General features: G+C 38.3%; 1 protein-coding gene and 1 pseudogene across 1 annotated transcript; one reads left to right on the top strand and one right to left on the bottom strand.

Moving 5' to 3' along the window:
- Nucleotides 1–2,769: 2,769 nt before the first annotated feature.
- RIMOC1 (RAB7A interacting MON1-CCZ1 complex subunit 1) lies at nucleotides 2,770–23,573 on the bottom strand. The gene is made up of 6 exons (XM_067730603.1): nucleotides 23,261–23,573; nucleotides 18,345–18,451; nucleotides 16,036–16,179; nucleotides 14,757–14,888; nucleotides 13,752–13,866; nucleotides 2,770–8,120 (listed from the first exon to the last, which is right to left on the bottom strand). Exons 1-6 carry the CDS (start codon nucleotides 23,358–23,360, stop codon nucleotides 7,837–7,839), a joined length of 882 nt encoding a protein of 293 aa, XP_067586704.1. The 5' UTR covers nucleotides 23,361–23,573; the 3' UTR covers nucleotides 2,770–7,836.
- LOC137221246 (protein FAM136A pseudogene) lies at nucleotides 18,497–18,911 on the top strand (annotated as a pseudogene).
- Nucleotides 23,574–24,335: the final 762 nt, after the last annotated feature.

Raw genomic sequence — 24,335 nt, 5'->3', positions numbered from 1 at the left:
GCCTCTCTCCCCCTATCTGTATCTATATCCATATTTGATCTATATTCCACATAGCAGAGCGCCATAATGCTTAACGGACACAGGGCTTATCGGTTTGTATTTGCACTTCAAAAGTAAATATCTGGGGATCTAAATGTCAAATAACAGAAACTCAATAAAGCCCAATAACTGAGGTTCTGTGAGATCTGAATTTAGTTTCATTATTTATCTTGCATGCCACTGCCAGGGGCCAAAAACCAACCCACTTGAAGGCTTAGTTCTGTGAGGCTGTCCAGACCAGAAAAAGAGCCATGAATTAATTGGCATTTCTCCTACCTCTCTAGGAACAAGAAAGAACTAACACAAGAAAAAAAAAAAAAATCAGTTTAAGTATGGAGTACTGAAATGGTTCTAAGCTTTCTTAGAAAGAAAGTGACATTTGTAAAATAATGTGTTCAAATAATTTTTTATTATGGAAAAATTTGAATACATATATATAGGAATATGAGTGAATAATAAAATGAAATAAACTATTTACTAGCTAAGATTCTAGTTACCAATGATTGTTTTTTGTTTACAAGGTGCAAAATGTTGCTTTTCAAATTTTGTAATTCCTTTTATTAGATGAATTAAAGAAAAATTGTCCCTCATCAACCATTTGACTGCCCTGCCCAAGAACTGAATCGGCCTTATCTCTAAGGAGCCCTAGTTCGTTTTAATGGGAAATGGTATTTAGACATTATTTAATGGTCTTCATACTGTTATTTCCCATTCAAATTTAAAATTACAGAATTTTTACTTACCTTATTCAGTTTCATGTCTCTTTTCTCTTACACTGAGAATCCTCAATACATTTCTGATTTTCATAGTTATTAACAATATAAGTACCGAGGAGTTTGATTTCTTTCTAGCTCCTTTTGCCCTTGGGGATATCCCACTAGGGGTGTGAAAATTTTGTGCTTTAAAGATAACATACATTCCTGTGTGTTGAAGCCACCAACTTGCTACATAATTACAGCTCATTTGTTTCATTTTGCTTTGGATTTTTAGGGGTTTTCTTTCATTCTGATGTAAAAAATACAAAATTCAGCATATATTCAGAGAAGTCTAGTTTCCATCCTGATCCCCTCCAACTGGTTCCTCTGCCCCATCTCCCACTTCCACCATAGGTAACCGTTTTTTAAAGTTTTTTTTTTAAATATAAGCAAACAAGATTATTACACACATTTATACTCTTTCTTAAATAGTACTATACACCTTCTCCACCTTGTTTTTCACTTAATATGGCCACTCCATAGCATTTTACAGAAATATTCCTCTTTGGTTTTTAAAGCTACATGCTACTCAATCATGTGGATTTACCAGTTTAATCTATTTTTAAATAGGGTATCCATAATATTTAGATGACTAATATTAATTAAATGCATCTGACTTGTGAGATAAGAGACCAAAAGGTAAGAGTGAGACCAGAAGCCAAGTCAGTCAAGCTGATTGGTAAATGTGGAAGTTAGTATACAGCAGGTATATATACTTTTGGAGTCTGAGGCTGAAAACTTATGAAAATTAATTGTAGGTTTTCTCCCAGCCACACTTATTACAAACATTTAAGATGCCTATACAGCCAGTGATTTCTTCTCTGAAAACTTCTTCCCATTTAGAATGGCCACCACCACTTGTACTGAGCAAAGGGCAGTGAGTGCTCACCGGTCAGAACAAGAGTTTGTCACTCAATTATTCTGGTTCCTGAGTATTATGGTACTTTTTAGCATGATGAGTGAGGTGTGCCAATACATAGAACTGGCCATTAAGGAAAATAACTTTTGAGCTCTTACCATGCGCTAGGCATTGAACTAAGCACTCTGAATATTAACTCATTTATTCTTCAGTAACCCGTGAAGTAGATATTATTATTATTCCTGTGTTAATAAAATGCTAAGGCACAGAAAGGTTAAATAATTTATATGGAATCACACAGCTAGGAAACAACAGAGCTGGGATTTAATCAGGCCTCTACCCATATTCCTAACCACTAAACCACCCTGTCTGAAAGTTATCAGGACCAGAAGAAATAATATCGTACGTTACCAAACCAAACTTGGGTCCATTTGCCCTTATGCAGTAAAGCCAATCTATTGACACTAGGTTGTGGTGAAGGAAAGCGCAGCATCTACCTCAGGCGCCAAACAAGGAGCATGCACAGCTAATGCTCAAAAGACCCAAATTCTCTGATGGCTTACAGAGAAAGGTTTTTAAAGACAGGGCGAGGGAGAGGGTTGCGGGGTGCATGGTCAGCTTGTGGACACTCCTGATTGGTTGGTGATGAGGTAATCGGGAGTCAGCAACATCAACCTTCTGGTTCCAACCAGTCTGGGGTCTATGTGCTTGTGGGTAGCATATAGTTAACTTCTTCCACCTGGTGGGATTTTCAGTATTTGCAAAACAGCTCTAAGGGTATGGCTCAGAATATTATCTATAACCCTTGAGGAGGAACGAAAGGTCCTTGACTTTGTTTAATGGTTAAACCATTATTATTTTGTCCTGTTTGACTGTTTTCCTTTGTTTCTGCATTTTCTCACTTCTCTGATTAAATTTATTTTTGGAACTTGGGGAAAGCCTAGGAGGCTAAAGTTTTTCTATAAACAAGAGGCAGGTGGAGGACATGGGGGGAGGGGAGGAATCTGTCCCAGAAAGGCCCCATAGGGTCCTGCTTGATTATAAATCGTAAACTAACATGATAAAAGTTTTCATTCTGACACAACACTCAGATATAAAAGAAAATAAAGATACAAATATGGGACTATGGTTTTATTTTTTTTTAAATTTTATATGCTCCAAAACATTTTACTTGGAAATTTTCACTAGAAGTAGGAAAATAAAAAACAGTAAGGAACAGCAGCACGAATACATAATGCATATTTTAACTGTGGATACATTAAATGTATGTTAATGTAATACTTCCATGATAGCTCATATTGTGTTAAAAAAAAATAATACAAGGAGGTGATACTAGAGAACTATGGAATCCTGTATTCTGTGGTAGAAGGGGTATCCTTATGGGAGTCAGAAAAGGAGCCCTGGAAGGTGGAGAGAGAAAAGTGACAAGCAATCTAAAACTAGCATATAAGCCAGCTGTGGGTTTTTAAAAAATGGCATTAAAATGAATCTCCCACTTTAATGAACATCAGAGAATTCCCAGTGGGACTGACTGTAAAGGCAGGAATGTAAATTTCATTGTGGGGTTTTAGCCAATGACTCTCACCTCACTCTACTGTATGCAAACAAGTAAGGGAAAGTCTTCACTCATGATCTGCACCTTAATCAGCATCAAACAATTTACAGTAGCCAGAAACCCTATAAATGCAGCAAAGCAGACAAGCCTTTAACTAAGTCTCAAAGCCTAGAAAACATGAGAAAATTCATAATGGAAAAGAACCATACAAATTTAAGGATTATGAAAAATCCTTTAACAGAGTTTTAGTAACCATCAAAGAGTTCAAAATGGAGAGAAACTGCAAGTGTAATAAATGCTACAAGGTCTTTAGGTTATCACTTACCCATTAGTAAGGGCCACACTGGAGAGAAACGCTTTAAATGGGATCAAAATGAGAAGTTCTTAGGTAGTGATTCATTGTTTAATTCAGCATCAAAACTTCCATAAGAAAGAGAAACTTCATGAATATACTGAATGTGCAATGGCACACTGAACAGTATTCAACCAGATGGGTAGAGCCAAATGCTGAAGGGGGCAGGTGCTTACAGGTGCCTTCCCAACCACCCTAAATAAAACAGCACCCCTCTTGAGTCACACTAGCCCCATGCCCTGCTTTATTCTTCATAGCACTCATCACTCACCAAGCTACACATTTATTTCTTAAAATGCGTTAACTTCCTCCACTAGAAAACAAACTCTGGTGTTTTACAAAGCTATATACTCAGTGCCTAGGATAAAACCTAGCATGTAATAGGCACATAATAGTTGTTGATGAGTGAATTACAGTAATTATAGTACTTTTCTTATGTGGAGTATTTGGTATTTTGAAGTTAATCCATTCTAAATGGAACAGAATTTACATAGCAGGCTTTAACACATACAAAAATGTCCTGTCCATTGTTCTGTAATACATCACAGTAAAAAGCATTATAACTGTTATGGTCTACAAATTATTCTCCAATTGTGTGGGGGATGAAAAAGTTGTACAAAAAGCACCCAACAGTAGCCCCATTAGTGTACCAACCAGTGAGAGACCCAAGTGGTTCAGAGGGTCATGAAGACAAAATGGAGTTCCCAGCTTCTGAAGAGAAAGCTCTCTACTTTTCTCTGGTTCTAGATCTAAATGATACTTTACTCCTCTGAGGAGTAATTCCCTCTTGGCCTTGTCAACCACTGGTACAGAGGTCAGGGCAGTTTGGAATCCAAGAGCAGTAACCCTTTTGTGGCAGACTTCAGCACTTAAGAATCATACCTCTTATTAATTCAAAAACATTACTAAGGGCCTACTATTCATTAAGCACTATACATAAAGATACATTTTTAAAATATGGAGTTTGCCAACTCATAAGAAAAATGACTATAAAGCAATGTGATCAGTGTGATAACATGGGTTGGGGAAGTTTCAGGGAGCAGAAGCAGAATGACATGTAACTTTGACTGAAAAGGGCTGGAAAAAGCCTTATGGATCCAATATCACTGGAGCTGAGTCCTAAAGGATAAATAGGTATTCACTTGACTACAAAGAAGGGCAAAGTGTTCCAGCCAGAAGTAACGAGGATATTGAGGAAAAAATACACACAGCACATTGGGGAAGGAACTAGTATACTTGTGATTGATCATGATTCTCCAAAAAGGGTGGGGTGAGGGTGGGCAGTCTGTGATTTAAACATTTATACTTAGAAAGCACAAAGGTTATTTTCATAGCAAAACTTGTAAAAGCTAAGTTAAATAAAAATCTTCTTAGCTGTGTAAGGATAAACAAGGAGACAAAGGCAGAGATAGGGAGAGACTCTCCTTGTCCCAAGCAGCTCCATCAGAATGTTGATCAAAAATGAGCCTAAGGAACACTGGACTAGAAAATGATCACACAGGAAGAGCTGCAGAGATGTGGCTGGCACGGTAGGCAGAAGTAGGTTACAGCATTCTGTGTTGCCCTGCTTCGTGGAAGATCAAAAAAAGAGAAAACATGAACTAGAAAAGATTTTAGATGAAAAGTAAGGATTAGTTGTTTGAACATATCGAATTTAAAATTACTATGGGATGTCTAAGTGAAGATATTTAATAGGCAGTTAGAAAGAAGGTTTAGAAAGCAGAAGCTGGGTTTCAAGCTACAGGGTTGGGAGTCAGCCTAACATTACAGGTGATAGAAGCTGTGGCTATCAATAACATCACATAAATGCACAGTTGACCCTTGAACAATGATGGAGTTAGGGGTGCAATCCTCCTAGCAGTCAAAAATCTGCATATAGGGCTTCCCTGGTGGCGCAGTGGTTGAGAGTCCGCCTGCCGATGCAGAGGATGTGGGTTCGTGCCCCAGTCCGGGAGGATCCCACATGCCACGAAGCTGCTGGGCCCGTGAGCCATGACTGCTGAGCCTGTGCATCCGGAGCCTGTGCTCCGCAACGGGAGAGGCCACAACAGTGAGAGGCCCGTGTACCGGAAAAAAAAAAGAAAAAAATCTGCATATAACTTTTAGTCAGCCCTCCATATCTGCAATTCCTCTGTATCCGGAGATGCAACCAACCACTGATTGTGTAGTACTGTAGTATTTACTACTGAAAAAAACCCCACGTATAAGTAGACCCACGTAGTTCAAACCTGTGTTGTTCAAGGGTCAACTGTATTTAGAGTAAGTAAAAAAGAAAAAAGGGAGAAAGGAAGGAAGGAAGGAAAAATGGGAGAAGAGGGAGGAAAAAGAAAAAACAGTATTCTGGAAAAGAGAAATACGTACAGGATATTGGCAGAAAAAAGAGAAGCGTCGGGGGAATGAGGGAGCCGGCAGAGAGGAAACGTGGAGACTAGTCTTCAACACGAAGCAGGATACCTCTTTTCCTCCTCAAAGCGGGGACATGAGCAGGGCAAAATGGGTGAACAAACACTGACCTCCTCATAGTCTCTATTTTCTGTAAGACAGGACCAACAGCCATGTGCTAGGGGAGGGGACAAAGGGCCAGAGGAGAGTGATGAGGCAAGTTAGAGGTTTGGATTAGCCACAGTGGGAAAGGGACAGGGGCCACACTAGTAACAGACAAAAGGCTTACACTGAGGGCTCTTCTAAAGCTGAAGGCAAGACACTTAGAGTGATTCCACTTTGAAGGAGCTGCAGGAACTTCACATGGAACTCAGCATCCCCAAAAAAGAAGGTAGAACGATAGGATTAATTCAATGTTGAGGGACTGCAGAATGATTAGGCTGAAAGACCAGGGGAAGATGGATTTGAAGGGACTGTGGAGAGCACGTCATATGGTGCCCCATAAGGCCAAGGCTGGACAGGGAAGGAAGAAAATCTGAAAGAGGCTATGGTGAGGAGAAAAGGGGGCAGCAAGAGGAGGAGGCTATGAGGAAGCTAAAGAGATACAAAAGAAATAAGAGGGAGAAGAATCAATCAAAATGAGGAAGTAAAAAACTGGAAAGATAAGAATGTCATTAGCTATTGAAATTTAAGATTTCAGAAAGAGAAACTCAGGATGGTGATATTCATGTTGAGGCTGTGGGAGTTAAGTTCCTGGAATGTGATGAAGTCAACGGCCCAGAGGTGAAGGATATTGGCAAGGTATCAGACAGATCATCCCAAGACGACAACAGGAACTGAGGTAGACAGAAAGACTGTCAGCAAGATACCAGGTGGGGCTCTCGGCCTTTAACACTCACCCCTACAATTAAAGACAAAAACTATTAAAATTTCAAAACATGAAAAGATGTGCTCTAAAGACATAAGACTAATGGCGGACTAACCTAACATGGTTTTATCTTCATTACTCATTTAATAAACCGTGCATATTCTTTGAAACAAAATAGGAAAATTTTGAAATTTTTATAAAATGCCTAATAGACTAAAAATTTTAAATGCCATTAGTAGTATGTGGTGAAACAAACAAAAATTCTTTTGTGGAGTCTTTCATTATTTATCTTAGTCTGGAAATGGTACATGGATGTTGGTCAAAATTTTTCATTTTGCCAATTTTTATATCTATAGCATATATACAAAGCAAAGAGGGGACTTGATTTTAATCTCTGAAGTGCAGCAAACTTCAAGACAGGGAGATTAAAAAATAATCTAAAAACAGTTAAAATGTTCAATTTTATGTTATGTATATTGTACCACAATAAAAAAAAAATCTGAAGTAATAGAAAAAAACTCTTTATAGAGATAAATTGGATTTCTCCTTAGTATTAGTTACAGGATATCTGTAGTTCAGAGTGAGTTAGAATAACATAAATGCCATTTTAGATATTAAAGAATCATTCCTTCACAGGTTTAAGAATATATAGTGAGGGACTTCCCTGGTGGTCCAGCGGTTAAGACTCTGCCTTCCAATGAAGGGGGTGCAGGTTCGATCCCTGGTCGGGGAGCCAAGATCCCACATGGCTCGCGGCCAAAAAACCAAAACATAAAACAGAAGCAATAATGTAATAAATTCAGTAAAGACTTTAAAAATGGTCCACATCAAAAAAAATCTTTTTTTTTTTTAAATAAAAAGAATATATAGTGAAAGATGGTGATGGCATTTAAAAAAGGGTAACCATGCTGGCTATCTTTATGTAGTGTAATGTTCCTAAATTCAGTATCAATATGTCTTCTTTTCTGGAACTTCCATTTCCTGAGCCTTTTTGTTTTCCTGTTTGAAAAGGAGTAGATGAACTTACTAGTTAGTGTGATGCTGAAAGAAGTTTAAAATTTGTTTTGCATTTGTTGTATTCCATTCTTGTTCTTTCAGGGGTCCTTCGCACACAGATACATACTTTTTCAAAATTTTTTCTCCTACTTCTCGGAAATCCAAAGGTTCTTTGTGTGTAGTGTAGCTTGCTCCAGAAACACCAGTATCCACTTCATGATTTTCTGGCTGTTGATCTGCACAATGCTTCAATCCCCAATAACACATTTCTCCACTGTACATCATAGCCAGCAAATGAATGTCACTAAATATTCCTGGGAAAGTCATTTAAGTTGAGAGATTAGAAGTTAAAAATTTAAAAAGAAACCCTGGTGATTAAGACTCTAATAAAATCTTTTTACATCATTAAGCATTTTCCCTTCTCATTTAACAGCTGTACTTAGAAAAGCCAAATATCACTAACACAATCCTCATTCCATAGGCACTTCTATCTCTATTTTATCTATAAAAGAGACCCAATCCCACCCTCCCCAAAAAAAGAATTATTTTTAAAGAATCATATAGGTCAGTGTGTTCATCTTTCTGGTGTTCGCTTTAGGATCTCTTTGAGAATCTAATCTAAATCGATGGAACCTCTCCCAGAACGTACATCCCATATTCCACATACAATTTCAGAGTACTCAGAGATTCCCTCAATCCCATCCATGAACACAGCTTTTATTTAGGGGTATACTCAGGATCAATAATACAGTTCCTATATTTCTACATCATTGTACAGAGATGATCCTGCATAATCATGTCCCTTAGAGGCCATATGATTCTAAGTTACCAAAGATGTTAAATTGTATCCAAGATGCTTTATGTTCCCAGGAAAAAGGAATACATTGCAGGACTCCCATCAAAAGTTGAAAGCGTGCTTATTATGGAAGGTGATTATATAATTAAACATTTATGACACACAAAGTATATTAATTTGATATAAAAACAAAAAGACCTAGAATTGTAAAGATCTGGGGATAAATTATCGACTTTGTATAACTCACTAAAGCTCTTTAAACCTCAGTTTGCAAAAATCAGGATTCCACATGCCCTACTTATTTCATGGAATTTTCTTAAGAAACACATAAAATAAAAATGCATGAAGTGCTATTAAATTATATGACTATTTAACTTCTTCAAGTCATAAAATACAAATAAATGATCTATTCTACTAGACAGGTACTTGTGTGACTAGAAAAGTTTACCTCAAATAAATGAGCATCATAATCTCAGTTGCTCACCTAATATGGCTCATCAGAAATGACTATGATAGTACTAGAGGTATAAAAATACAAGAAAAATTCAGCTTCCAAAACTGTTACAGTTTGTATTATCTTGAATCTATTGCAAGTTTTTGGTAGTCTCAGAGTTTGTCCCTATAGGTAACCCTTCACCTCACCTCCAATTCAGCTTATAAATAGTAGCAAGAGAAGGAATAAGCTTAGCAGACGAACTGATTCATTACACTGCTATATCAACAAAAGAAATAAGAGCAGAATCTGAGGCTTGCATTCATGAACATACGATGGGCTACACTCTATAAATTATGCTTTCTATGTATAAAACAACTCAGTAAGTACAATGCATATTACCCATAATCACTTCTTTTCACTTCATTTCTTCATAGCTAAAAGGTCATAAACCTCATAGAAAAAGCTGGAATAGCATTAGATGTTATTTAGAATATAAAAAGAAACAGACCTACAATCAAGAGGATCTGGGTGTAAATTATTGACTTTGTGCAACTCACCAAAGCCCTTTAAGCCCCAGTTCACAAAAATCAAGATTCCACATGCCCTCCTTAATTTCATGGAGTTTTCTTAAGGAATAGTTTGCTGTTTTTTCCAAATTAACAATTTTCACTGCAGAATTATATTTCATATTAGATAGGACATTTCACTGAATTTATATCCTTTTTCATTTTTGTGATCCTACACCCTAATTATTCCTCAAAAGACTGGTAGAGGGGAGTAAGGAGACAGAAGCAAAAATGAAAAGAAGGTTAACTTTTAAGCAGGAGGAAGAGCTGAAGTAAGTCCCACAAAGTGAAGCCACTTGGGAAAGATGAGAAGTGTTTGCTTAAGGGAGAGCTGGCATTCAATTTGTGCCCAACTCTAAGTTAGCCTCATCCTTTATATTAACAAGGAGTGATGGTTAAACAAGGTACACAGATATCCTTTGGAAAGGTGTTTCTGAGGAGAGAATGAATAGCTATATGCTAAAGAGTGGTTCTCAAACTTTAGCCTGCATTAGAATTACCTGGAGGACATGTTGAAATGCTGATTGCTGGGCTCCCACCTCCAAAACTTTCAGATTCAGGTATGGGATTGGGTCTATGAATCTGCATTTTTAACAAAGTCCTAGGACCTAGGGTGAGGCTGCTGGTCCACAGACTATGCTAAACTACTGTACTGCATTAAAATACCAAAGGAAGAAATGAACAACGTAAAAATTACACATTCTCCCTCTCTACTCCGCCAAGGAATCCATTACTCTGTAGCTATAGTCTTTTTGCTGCTACAAATTTTCCTTGGTATTTTTTCTGCTAATGATCAGCATTGTTTTCAATAAAATACTTCACTTTGCACTGCTTATATCCTTGGCAAACACATCAAGAGAGTGCGGGGTGCAGGGAGGAAGAGAGTGAATAACCCATGAAGTAAAAGTGATGGCAGAAAGATGACCTTCATAGGAAAAAAAAGGTGGCCAGACTGGCATTCTCTAGAAGCACTGATGTCTAAATCTGACTGCATCATAATTACGGTAGATTATAAAAATAGATTCCTGAACTCCACATATTAAATCAGAACCTGAATGTGATACACAGAAATCTGTATTTTTGGGGACTTCCCTGGTGGCGAAGTGGTTAAGAATCTGCCTGCCAATGCAGGGGACAAGGGTTTGAGCCCTGGTCCAGGAAGATACCACATACCACAGAGCAACTAAGCCTGTGCACCACAACTACTGAGCCTGCACTCTAGAGCCCACAAGCCACAACTACTGAGCCCACATGCCACTACTACTGAGCCTGCGCACCTAGAGCCTGTGCTCCACAACAAGAGAAGCCAGAGCAATGAGAAGCTTGAGCACTGCAACGAAGAGTAGCCCCTGCTCGCTGCAACTAGAGAAAGCCCGCGTAAAGCAACGAAGACCCAACGCAGCCAAAAATAAATAAATAAATTTAATTTAAAAAAAAAAGATAACATAAAAAAAAGAAGAAAAGAAAAGAAATCTGTATTTTTAAACAAGCTACCCAAGCAATTAGTGATGTCAATTCAGAGCTGCTCCTTTAAGCCATCTGAAATCCAGGTTCTGGGCTAAGCTATGAGCCAAAGGCTGCTGGGAAGGGGGCTCTTCAGTGGCATAAAAAGGGCATAACCCAAGGATGTGCACAGCTGAACAATCTTTTAACCTAGTTAACTCCAGAGTTATCCTGACAAGGCTATTTTTATAAGGGTCCACAGAAGAATGAACCATAGAAATGAGATAAAAAGATTTACTGAATACATTACCTGGTAATTTTTAAAAGCTGAAAATTTAATGGCATACAGGTAATGACCAAAGGACAAAATGATTATCTCACCTTGGAAAACGAAATAAAAATCATACTAAGTATACACTGTTTTGAGTTTTATGTAAAATCAGGCAAATTATCATTAAGATCTGGCCACAAAAATATTTTGATGATTCATATAGAACTTTTCTCTCTAATTAGTACTAAGAATTATTCCGAATTATGTTTTTTATATTGACTAACAAAAAATTAAAAAAAAAATTAGAACCACTCCACCAGGGCCTTAAGAGTAATTTAGCCTATGAAAAGTAGGCTTCCTGGCTTCTAATCTACATCTTGAGGAATGAAGTAGGGAGGAACAAACTGCTTTAGATGAGAGCAAGAAGTCAGCACCAAAAGAGGACTGATGCCTGTGGCAAAACTGCTAGGGAGTTGATGTTGTTTTGTTGTTTCCTGGAAAAAAGAGACCCTTTCTGTGCCTTTGATTCCCCTGTTGAAGAAGCAATGGAAGATAGAGGCGAGTGTAATCAATTATAATCCAAGAGAAGACACCAGTATCACAAGCATCGTGATAAAAAAATTCTAGGCCATGAGAATATATGACTTTATGACTAGAAATGGGAGAATAAGGGAAATTGGTGACTTGTGCTCTTTTGTTTGGTTCTAAATAAGCTTTAATGCCCACCTCTGCTTTTTCTTTTAAATCAATCCATGTGGGTGAGGAAATTTTAGAAAGATCATTTTTAATGCAGGTAATCGGTTCACTAGTTACCTGGAATAAATACTTCCCACAAATAAATCAAAACACCCCATGTTTGTCAAAACATCATGCCCACTGAAGGAGCACCTTATAGTCACAAGTTTTTTTAGGACAAGCTACTTGCCTGAATAAACTGAAGGTAACAACTTTTGGACAACAGTAGCCAGTCATATGTTAATGGCTCTTAAATCATGGTGTTTTTTTTCTGTGTGATGTTTTCTAATGGAAAGGAAAAGCCTATAGAAGCTAACAAAGAAAGAATTAAAATACACTTATAGAATTAAAACACAGAATTTTCCCTAAGAAGTTTTCTTCTTATTCCCCATGTTTGAATTTTCCCCATCAAAATTTCCCCAAAATTTCAGATGAAGCATAAAGAAAGTTTACACAAAGAACCTAACATCACTTGCCAGCTATGTGACCTTATCAGGCATATCAGGACCTCAGTTCTTCCATTTGTAAAAAGAGACGCTAAAAGTAAGTGGTTCTTCCCTCTCAAACCTCAGTCTAAAACCCAAATGATGCTCTATATCCAGTTCCTAACATTTTTAAGTGCATATAAGTTTATGACAGAAACTAGCAGTTACCACCCAATATTCACTCTTCCTTTCTTTCTTAGTAAAGAGACATTATTTGGGATGGCAATGTATCATGTAAAGGGCTATACATCCCAGATTCCCTTGTAGCTGTATGAAGCCATGTGATTAAATTCTGGCCAGTGAAATGTAGGTAGAAGTGTTCTAAGTGTTGTAACAAACTTGAGAAGGATGAAAGAAAGACCTGGCTGAAAGAAACATCATTTTGCCATTCCTATGGACTGGAACACAGGTGAGACGGAAGGAGCTCCAGCAGCATCTTGAGACACTGAGAATGGAAGCAATGTCCTCAACAGGGATGCATGTTGCACAACTCTGGCAAGTACTGTTTACATGCATTCTATATAACTCGCCTCCTTCTGAAGCTGTAGCGCTCCACTTTGAAAGACGATGGAGGAAAATGATAGGAACCTGATGATGCCATGAAGCCACCATAACCAGCTCTAGACCTTTTTGAAGTGAAAAAGCAGTAAATTTCTCCTTGTTTAAAAGTTACTTCCAGTCTCAGGACTTCCCTGGTGGTGCAGTGGTTTAGACTCCGCGCTCACAATACAGAGGGCCTGGGTTCAACCCTGGTCAGGTAACTAGATCCCACATGCATGCTGCAAATAAGAGTTCTCATGCCACAACTAAGGAGCCCGCCAGCCACAACTAAGGAGCCCGCCTGCCGCAACTAAGACCTGGTGCAACCAAATAAATAAATAAAATAAATTTTAAAAAATAAAAATAAAATAAAAGTTACCTCCAGTCTCTGTTACAATTAGCTGAACCTAGAGCAGGATCAGGGCTTTGTGGGGATGCAAAGTAAGTAAAAGCAACATGATATATTACTGTCCCTAAATTACTAAGCAGAGATTAGCAGTATTTCTCTATATTACGTGAGAAGACTTTTTTAATTGTTTAAAAAGCCCTTTTATTATTTTTCTGTCTATAATGTAACCTGAAATTTATTTCAATCAAAGTTAAATCTAGTAAACTTCTTAAAATTTAAAAATGCTTTAAAACACTTAGAAAACTACAAAAAGGATCACATTACCTTCACTCAGTAATTTAGCTGTGTCTAGGTCTTGGAAAGAAACTCCTTCATTTAACTGGATGGGACACCGAAAATTCAGCATCTGTAGCAAATAACTGATTCCATCAACAAGGTACTAAATGAAAGTCAAAGACAAAGAATCCAAGTATTAGATGCAGAACTGCAGAAACTTCAAATGTTAATATTTTTACTCAAGAGAATATTGGCTAATATACAGATATATCATATGATTATTACATTACAATATAAGGACCTACTACCCCAAAACTTTTATAAGTATAACCCTCCAATTAGTAAAAGAGTATGGGAAAAAAAGAGAAATCATTAACCAAGAACACATGATTCAGTAATATACTTGTCAAAAATGTCATCAGAGCAAGAAGAGGTTAAAGATAATAAAGATGTGTTCAAAAACTTGTTAAAAATATGGATGTACTTTATTACAATTTAGAAATATTATGATCAAACTTTTACATCTGAAAGTGTGACCTCTCATTTGCAGGCCCACATAAACCATGTGTACAATCAACCTAAGTTAGGAAGGATCCTTAGTGATACAAATATTAAGACAGGATCTTTGGATTTACTAATTTGGTCAGAAGAGTCAAGAAAAATCAGAGGGCCACAATTTCCTAGGAGCAGGGTCATGTGGGATCTTTAGGAGTGATTTGCTGATAGAGAGAGGCTCACAACCAAGTTTGTTTTCTTCAGGCCAAAAATATGCTTAGAAATTAATATAGATTATCTATCTTGTACAATAAAAAATAAAAATCCAGAACTTAAAAAAAAACATATAAAACTTCCCAGTTTACAAAGGGTTTTTACATGTTATCTTATTTAATCTTCACAGTAATTCCAATTTGTTTAAGATTACATAGCTGGTAAGTACAGGCCTGGAATGCCAACCCAGGCCCTTTGATTCCTCTACTCTTAATCCTGTACTAAACAGCTTTTGGAAACCTATAAATGTCAACAATAAAACATGTATGAGGAATGCTTTTTCACCTTTTTAAGCAAGCTAGATTTTCTTGTGAGCCATTCTCTCCTTTTGGTCAGAGAATGACAATACATGTAGAGTAGGGCTCCTCGTCTCCAAGAGAGACATTCCAGGAGTTCATCCCCAAGCAAATCGCAGTGCTGAAATACAACAAAGACACAGCTAAAAAGAGAAACTTCGTGTCTGTAAAAATCAAAATTAAATTTCAAAATATTGAGCAATTAAAAAATACTCATTTCACAAAATTTGCTCTTTACTTAGCAACCTACACAGGAATGCCTTACTCTGAATCAATTAGAAATATAGAAATCTATTGCTACGTGAAAATTAAAATAACTACTCCAATTTACAAATATTTCTAGAAAATTGATGTTCAAGTATTTTAGTAGCCAATTCTCTAATATATTTGAAATATAAGTATTCCATAATCTGACTGAAAAAATAAGTTTTCAGAAATATGTTACTTGAAACAATTTCTACTACTGCTAAAATAAAACAATGAAAAGATATACACAAAAACAATTTTAATAAATCAAACTTTTACTATGTGGTATCATTTAAAACTTGGGATTATTTGTTTCCACAGTTAGCATTCCCTGATAAACACAAAGAGCAACAAAGATATCTACGTAGAGAAAGCCAGCGGACAGTTCAAGATGAGAAATTATTTGCTTGAAAGAGTAGCCAGGGCTAGAGACAAAAATCTTGGAATCATCTAAACAGAGACAGCAGTAAAAACAAGTTGTCAAGCAAAGACAAACTACAGACTATCAGAGGATTAAGGAGATATCTTTGGGGAGTGCCTATGTTTCCAGATTGGAAGAGAGGGGAGATGCTTGAAAAAGAGCAAGAGCAAGGCTTCTTAGAGACGAAGAGGAGCATGCAGGGCCTCCAAGGGATGGGGTGATCATTGGTAAGAAAGGCAACAAATGTCCAGGCAGAAGACTGAAAGGACGAGAGATGTGGTATTAGGTTACTAGGGATCTTCAAGAAAACACAGCATCTTGTAAAAGTAAAGGGAGCAGAAACAGCAAATGTGTATGTTTAGAAAATTACTAGGCACTGTAGTTACAATATAATTCCATCAAACAAACATTCTGAAACATATTTACAAAAATATGATACTTGAGTTGTGACATCAGCCTGAAATGTTCAACTCTTATGTCCCTCCTTCAATCTTAATTTAAAACAAAGATACATTTAAGAAAAAAAAAATACAGATTCTAAAGGATAATATAACAGTAATCAGCAGCATTCCACCATAATTCATAGTTGTGCAAAACTTACTTTTGGATGCATGTTATTTTCTTTAACCAAAATTTCTGGTTCTGAAAGAAAACTGATCAACTCTTTTACTTTTTGTGAAGAATCTTCAGGAAAATCTTCATCTACTAGCTTGTTCTCCTCAAAATATGTCATGTCCAAAATAGCCTGAAGTAAAAGAGAAAAAAAAAGTATAAATGATTTCAACTTGAATAAATAATTCTTATAGTTTAATCTTACATATACATACTTTATTAGACATTTAAATCTTCTAGCACAGTATTTAAGTAGTCAAAATATCTAGCTATAAATATAATCTAAGATGAACTTTATAGTAAACTTCACAGGATTTTACTAAAATACTGAATTAAGATAATCTAGTTTCCCTCAAAAAGTAAAATGGGTATTTATGTTTTAATTCAGATAAGCTAACTATATACAATATAATTATGAAAAGTATAATTATTATAGTCTTTGCTATTTATACATATATGCTTCCTGAACATTTTCTAAATGCCTGCCATATCAAGACAAGGTCACTACCTCTAGTTTTGTATACCGAATCTTCAAAGGATTACCTGTTTCTCAAATGAAGCACCAGCACTTTAAAACTACCCAATCCTTTTTCTTTGTTTAATCTACTGGACTAAGACTAAGGAAACTGAGTTCTAACAAAGGACAAGTCATATTTTATCTTTGTTTTGGAGCCAGTTTCTTCATTGACAAAATGAAGAAACTGATCCAAATGCCTTTCAAAGTCCCTTGCTTTGAGGGTAAAATGAATTAACATATGCAAACACTTCGAACATTACCTAGCAAACAGCACTACTTAAGTGTTAAGTGCTCTCGTGTAGAAGGTCTAAGCCAGGAAGGGAGAGATTATCATACTAAGGAAAATGACCTGGTGATTGAGAACGATAAGTAAGATCCAAAGGGGTTTGGGGAATTTTAATCTATATTTCTAATTCTTTTGCCTTATTCTTAGAAATAAGTTAAAATGTTTAGAACTCTCCCATGTGAAAGAAACAAGACAAGCAAGGAAACTTCTGAAAGAAAAGAGAGGTAAATTTCTCCCAAATTGTAACAGCTCTCGGGGGGTTGTGGGTAGTTGTTACAGGCTCATTCAACCGCATCGGAAGGCAGAAAGCATCTCCATGTACCTCCTAACAGAAAGCAGAGTGTCAGGCACCTAAGTGCTATGAACGTGCATTTTGGAAACTTCACTAAGTTTACTCTATTTCCTATAAACCACTTCATCTTTATTATCCCTTGGCAATCAAGGGCGGGCATACGAAGCACTCTGTCAACTATAAAGTGGTATACAAATGTTACTTACTATAATAAAATTATGTGTTTTGGTTTTTTTTTGCTGCACTGCACAGCCTGCGGGATCTTAGTTCCCTGACCAGGGATCGAACCCATGCCCCTTGCAGTGGAAGCACGGAGCCTTAACCGCCGGACCGCCAGGGAAGTCCCTCAAAATTATGTTTCTTAGTGTCCACTTGCCTCAGCAGTGTTTGAGAAAACTGAGGAAACAGATCTTATCTGTAGAAAGGTCTGAATTTGAAAGGAAAGTAAAAAAAGGGGGGAACAGAAAAATCTTATGGACTTGCATAACAAAAGCACAGGTAGTCAAGTTGGGAATCCAAAGGAAAGGTGAATTTCAGGGGAAAAAAAAATAATCAGAGCCCTTATAGAAACCTCCATTCCCTCTGACTAAGCTTTCACACCTTGGAAATTGCACATGAGTGTTTTTTTGTTTTGTTTTGTTTTAATTTATTTATTTATTTTTGGCTGTGTTGGGTCTTTGTTTCTGTGCAAGGGCTTTCTCTAGTTGTGGCAAGCGGTGGCCACTCTTCATCGTGGTGCGCGGGCCTCTCACTGTCGCGGCCTCTCTTGTTACAGAGCACAGGCTCCAGACGCACAGGCTCAGTAGTTGTGGCTCACGGGCCTAGTTGCTCCGCGGCCTGTGGGATCTTCCCAGACCAGGGCTTGAACCCGTGTCCCCAGCATTAGCAGGCAGATTCTCAACCACTGTGCCACCAGGGAAGCCCCATTTGAGAGTTTTGCTTAATTATCTATAAAAGGAAGCAATACTGTTATCTGCAAGATTTTTTTTCCTTTTTTATCAACACATCCAATAAACTTTTCTTCTTTGTAAGGATACTTACTGCCTTACAGCTTCAAGTCTATATGCTTTATACATACAGTTTTTTTAACACAAACACTTTAAATAGAGAATAAACTGCTTTCATCACACCTAAATTTTGGAGTAACCCTCTTAAATAAGCAAACTGCCTCAACAACGTCAGAAACCACATCTGTTTCAGTACCTGTGTGTAAAGTTCAAGAAGATTTGATGGATTTGAACATTCTTTGTCTTCTCCACACAGAAGTTTCAATTTTTCTAGAGCTGCAGAGGCCCGAATTAAAAAATGATCTATAAGAGATAAAAACATGATTACTGGAGCAGCGTGGGGTCATCATGGCACAGCTGCAGCAGCTCCGGGTGCAGGAGGCGGTGGACTCTATGGTGAAGAGTCTGGAGAGACAGAACATCCGGAAGATGCAGGGCCTCATTTTCCGGTGCAGCGCCAGCTGTTGTGAGGACAGCCAGGCGTCCATGCAGCAAGTGCACCAGTGCATTGAGCGCTGCCATGCACCTCTGGCTCAAGCCCAGGCCCTGGTGACCAGCGAGCTAGAGAAGTTCCAGGACCGCCTGGCCCAGTGCACTATGCATTGCAACGACAAAGCCAAAGATTCAATAGATGCGGGGAGTAAAGAGCTTCAGGTGAAGCGGCAGCTGGAGAGTTGCGTGACCAAGTGTGTGGATGACCACATAAACCTCATCCCAACCGTGACCAAGATGAAGGAGCTCTCTCTCATCCATTGGGAAATAGATGTCTGCTATTGGCCATCAGGGCTGAAGGCAGGAATCTATTTAAAAAGAGGAATGCGGATTTGGGTTTTCTAAAGTTTATGAATGAGGAAATTAAGGATGGCAGCAAGTTTAAGGCCTATGTCACTTGCCTCTGGACACTGGTTCCTTTGTGTTTGAATCCTAGAAAGTGAAAAAACCTGGTGCTAAAATTTGGGTCAGAGATAGCACAGGAGAGTTTTTGTGAGCCTGAATTTCATGTGGCAAGTGCTTATCCTGGCAGCAGGGAGTCTCCCTTGTACCAAACCAGAGCCCTCCAAGGTACCAGCTTCTCTTAGTACACAGATATCAACAGGCTGGCAGGTTCATCTGACCTGCTTATGAGCTGGTAGAGTGTGAGGAGAGGTGTTTCTGTTCATTGCCAACCTCCTGTTTACCAGAAGGATCACTACATTTTCCACAAACTGGAAATAAAACAAAATCCATGAGGTCACTAATTTAGAAGGGGAAAGGGGGGCTTCTGGGGATTTGTTTTGCTTGGTTTTGTTTTATATACAAGGGCATGAAGTTACTTTAAGATGTAGAGTTGGGAGAGGTAGTTTGGATAAAAACTTTGAAAGGGTCCTTGCGGATATTCATTTCTGGCCATCAAGATGTGGATGCACATTTCTTAAAATTCTCACACATTACATCTTTCATCCTGGAGACCCTGCAAAAATATAAGAAGCGCTATCACACCGGTAGGGGAAGCAAACCTTCCCTCTAACTGGCAGCCATAATGGGCCCTAAGGGTGTCTGCAGCAGAGTCAGCTGAGTGACAAGACAATCTTGCAGTGATACCCTTGAAGGGAAAGGGGATTTTCATTGTGCTATATGTTAGTATTCAGGAATGAACAGCAAAAGAGGAATTGTTAGCTGCATAATTAAGAGAGCTATGAAGTACTGGCCTTGGAAAAATCTTGTTTTCATAAAACATAACAGAATGAAAGCCTAAACCCAGTATTGCTTACTTTGCCCCCTGTAATAACAGAGCTCTGTTGAGACAATCCCCTGGCAACACGAAGGTCAAAGAAGAAAAAGTAAGCAACTCAGGGGCGAGCTGTGACTCCTTTAGGGCAAAAAAAGGGACAGCCCTCCGTTACCAGATACCACTTTTGCGACCTGCGTTGTTCTTGCCCCAGTTCTGGCACCTTATCATTTTATTAAGGACCTTGCTGTGTTTTTGCCAACTTATTACTTGAAATGATAATACAGCATGTCTGTTTGCTGTTTCAAGCCTGTGATATATTTTCCTAGTGGTTTGGTTTTAAAAATAAATAAGACTTAATTTTTCTTCAAAAAAAAAACCATGATTACTTCACATAGTTTCAGAGTGTCATTTAAATGAAAAAAGTTACATATCTAAAATGATGAAATGAAATTATTACAGCATGGTAATAATATCTTTCGTAAAACATGAAGTACATCATAATGCCTAATCCTACTTAAATGTATCATGGAAATTTATTCTTGAAAGCTGGACTGAAAACTTTCTACGTTCAGCTGCCATTTCTTAAGTGCAATCTGTATTTTCATAATGCTTCTTTTATGATGTTGACATACTCAAAATATTTAAGCAATAAATTTAAAACCTGTATTGGAATAGTACAAATAATATATATAAATCTACAGAAAGGACTTCCACTAACTTATAACTTCATAAATATATTCTCCAAAAAATAACATGATTGATTAAATCAAATGCCTCATAAAATGTAAGCACTCTGAGCAATTATAACTTTATAATTGTGTTTATGTATTTATGTATGCAAATAGCTGTTACAATTAAAATTACACAAACTACCTGAATATTTTACTCCTTTAAAAACCTAGGAATGGGACAAATTACTTATGCCTTCAAAACCTAGACAAAATTAAACTAAATACTTCTGATATACCCTCTAAAAACAACTCCCCCTCACTTCCCCTCTACATGGTCTAATTTCTTCCTTTTCTCTTATGTCATATTCTCTTTGCTTCGATGTTTTCACTTTTTCTTATGGATTTTTCCTCCCTAACCTACAAAGTGTCCATACCAAGGTGCCATCCACACTTCTGCATCATCTCACGTAGTCAAATTTAAATATGCCCACCATCAAGACGCTTAAGTTCCTAAGTATGCCCCTCTGTGGCTTCCTCCTGAAATATATATCCTTTTCCCCTCACTGGCAAATGGACAGAAAATGTAGCACTTGGTGAGGGTCCATCTGATCCAGCCTCAGCATCTACACAGGTACGTAAGCTGCTCAGCGTTGGAACAAAAGCACCACCAGCTTAAGCTGCATCTGTTGGCAATAATATGATGACTTTAAGTTTTCCCTGGTAAAGCCTAACCTGTATCTAAACCAGATTCTGAACGCTTTAAGGTCCACTATTCACCTAAATTGAAAACTACTTCTTTAGCACTGCCCTCCTATCTCTCCTCAGCCCAGAAGTATCATCCACACAGCTCAGAAAAAAAATTCTATTGTGAACTAAATTGTATGAAACATGGTACTCCTTAGGTACTTCTTAAAACACTGAGTTGATATTTTCTTCTTAATTTGCAGGATTATTTTAAATGTAAAGACTTGCACTTAGTTCACTGAACCGCTGCTGAAGGAGTATCTCATATGAATTCATGACATAATTACAAAGGTGGAGGGATAATGGCTCACAATTTTAGAAAATTTTTATGAAATGTAGTATTTTTCCTAACCATTCAAGGTAGTGACTGACAAGGCAAAGACAAGTGATTCTTACATAGTCCCTGGAAAAGGTCCCTCTCATGGTATATTTCCATAAAGTAAACATACTATGCTTGTACAATGAGAAATAAATGAACAAAAATTGACCAGAGGTAAAAAGGAGAGTATTCTTAGATGGACTAGTGTCTGGTTGTATCTGATCTAATTTAAAGACAACAGGAACTATCAATCCCTATAACCTAATATAAATATTAAAGGACAAATTTTAGGTGCATATTATTTTTGTGCTATGGGAAAATACAAGTTCAATTCAAATACATGCAACCATGTTTTAATTAAACTTCATAAATATAAGAAAATCTTGCTAGTAATACTGATGAATAGCTCATTACGTGGACCACTATTATTTTAATTCCAGTACACTTCAGAACTTTAAAGCCTCCAAACAAGAATATATACCACTTTAATTTTCAGTCCTCATTCTAGACTGGATTAAAGAACTCGTCCATTGGAAAATGACAATGGCTTTTGGTTTCAATGGTAAGTGAATAGCATACATTCTTTGATCTCTTTAGACTGATTCTAATGGAGTTGGAATGGGGTGGAGATCACTGAATAGCTTACTTAGAAGTAACTTAGATACACTTCCAGGTACAGCTACTACTGTCCATGAACTAACTAGTCATGTGATTCACTTACCACAAACCAAAAAAGAAAACAGCTCAGGGTAGTCTGTGGGTTTTTAAGAACATACCCCTAAGAAAAGAAAATCCAGCAAATAATCTTCACTGGAACTAGAGCCATTTTATCATGGATGCTATTCAATACATTCACCAACTACTCAATCGCTTGGGAAAACGTTCCACTACTATTTTCCTATGAGTTCGATGACAATGAGACAGTCCACAAGAATTTTTAAAACTGTCTATCTGTAGTAAAGGTGCAAAACTCAAAAGGAAATAATGTAGAAACGTAGAGGCAGCTGGTAAGTATTGAAAGAGAACAAAAGTCCAAGTAATTCTCCGTCAGTTTTTCAAAGGAAACCAATTAGACATTTCCAAGAAAGTATTCTAGTACTGACAGGGCCCTTGTGAGACCTGAGGTGATGAATGTGAGAGAATCGTCGAAATTATACCAATGTAAATCTCTTCTGTATTGTTTACAGCTGAGTTTAGAATCCAAAACATAACACAGAAATTCACAACGAAGCAATGAAAAAGTCGAACTGTTACACACGCCTAGCTATCTCTACTACACGCAAAACCATTACTTATTTGCGTACCATCATCCAACTTTAACAACTCATTTAAACTTCCACGTGTACTTCCATCCAGATCTTGCCCTTTTCCCAGTTGCTACCGAGACAGTTAAAGACAAGCAGCACTAATATGACTGGGATTTCAGCGCTTTTCACGGGTTATGAAAAATGGGGTCTGGAAGCAAACGCCTTGCCTTTAGGCGTTGTGAGTTCTTGGAGGTGGACTAGCGACCCCGCAGCACGGGCCAGAAGGGCAACACCTTCGGCAGTCCTGGCCTGGGATCCACACGGACAACAGGCCGCAGCCTCAGCCCCTACGGCCGTCGACCGCCAGCTCTGGACAACCATCCGCCCGCCCACCTCCCTCCCTCTCCTCGGCTCCCTCACCATCTTCGCCGGCGGCTTCGCTAAGTTGTTGTATGTGGGCCTGAGCCAGGTCCCCGAGCTCCTCCACTCGCCTCACCACACCGGAGCCTGAGGCCGCCATGGCCACAACGGGCGGGCGCGCCTAGTCACGTGACTACGCCGGCCTGAAGTCACCTGATATCCCGGCGCTGGCGGGGAGTGGGGGGGTGGAGCTCTCCTGATAGGTGGGAGGGGACCCCAGCTCCAAAAGAGGGCAGGCTCAGGCCCTCACAGGTTGTTCCGGGTTATTTTCTTCTCGGAATTCTCTCTCCAGAACCCTCACCAGCAGGCCGACTTTTTAGGGAAGGCGTGACGTCAGGATGCACCGCCCCTCCTCTAAACCAATCGGAAGCCGCCCATGTCCCCACGCTGATCCAATGAGAAGCCAGATCTCTGGGTGCGGGTGGGAGGGGGCTTGGCGGGGGCTCTGACTAGAGAGTGCCGAAGTGGCTGGCTGGTGTCTGACCTGTGTCCAGGGCTGCAGCCGCAGTCAATAGAGCAGACAGGAAAGTCTGAAAATAGGACTGTCTGGTTTTGGTTGCCTAAAATATGCAAAGCCTGGGAGACACTGCTTTGGGAAAGATCCCTGGTATTCTCCCTCCTTGCTGCAACTAATCATTCCTTCTCTGGTTAAAGAAAAAAAAAAAAAAAAGGACTGGCTCTCCTGGAGAACATCCAAGTCTCTAAGAGGTTACTGTGCGTCTAGGTGGGGACCTCCAAACACTGGTGGAAATTCCCAGTCCAAGCGGTTGAGGGTCGCTTTTTTAAAGTTTAATTTTAGCAGCTGGGTTTGTTTTATTTCTGGTCTGCTTTGTCCAGCTCACATTTAACATATTCATCATCATCTCACGTCCAATAGTACAAAAATTTTGCATTTACAAAATTTCTATTGCCATACATCTGAAGACCATGTCTTAAAGCCCTTCGTGTGAAAAGTTCATCCTCTCAACTGTGAGTTTCAAAGCACTCAGGAGTCTAACTTCCACTCTGCAGTCCCTATTTTCTTGCCTCTGGTCAAACAAATCTTTAACTCATTTTTTTCATTTTTCAATTTGAC

Source organism: Pseudorca crassidens, chromosome 3 (genome assembly GCF_039906515.1).
Source record: "Pseudorca crassidens isolate mPseCra1 chromosome 3, mPseCra1.hap1, whole genome shotgun sequence".
NCBI classification, from domain to species: Eukaryota; Metazoa; Chordata; class Mammalia; order Artiodactyla; family Delphinidae; genus Pseudorca; species Pseudorca crassidens.
This window is presented reverse-complemented; position numbering and strand designations above follow the sequence as displayed.

Excerpts from the sequence above, each read along its gene's own strand:
- RIMOC1 (XM_067730603.1), bottom strand. The coding sequence starts at position 23,360 with ATGGCGGCCTCAGGCTCCGGTGTGGTGAGGCGAGTGGAGGAGCTCGGG. Across the intron at positions 18,452-23,260 it reads CGAAGCCGCCGGCGAAGATG|ATCATTTTTTAATTCGGGCC; the intron begins GTGAGGGAGCCG and ends TATCTCTTATAG. Across the intron at positions 13,867-14,756 it reads AATCTAGCTTGCTTAAAAAG|TACCTTGTTGATGGAATCAG; the intron begins GTGAAAAAGCAT and ends ACTTTCATTTAG.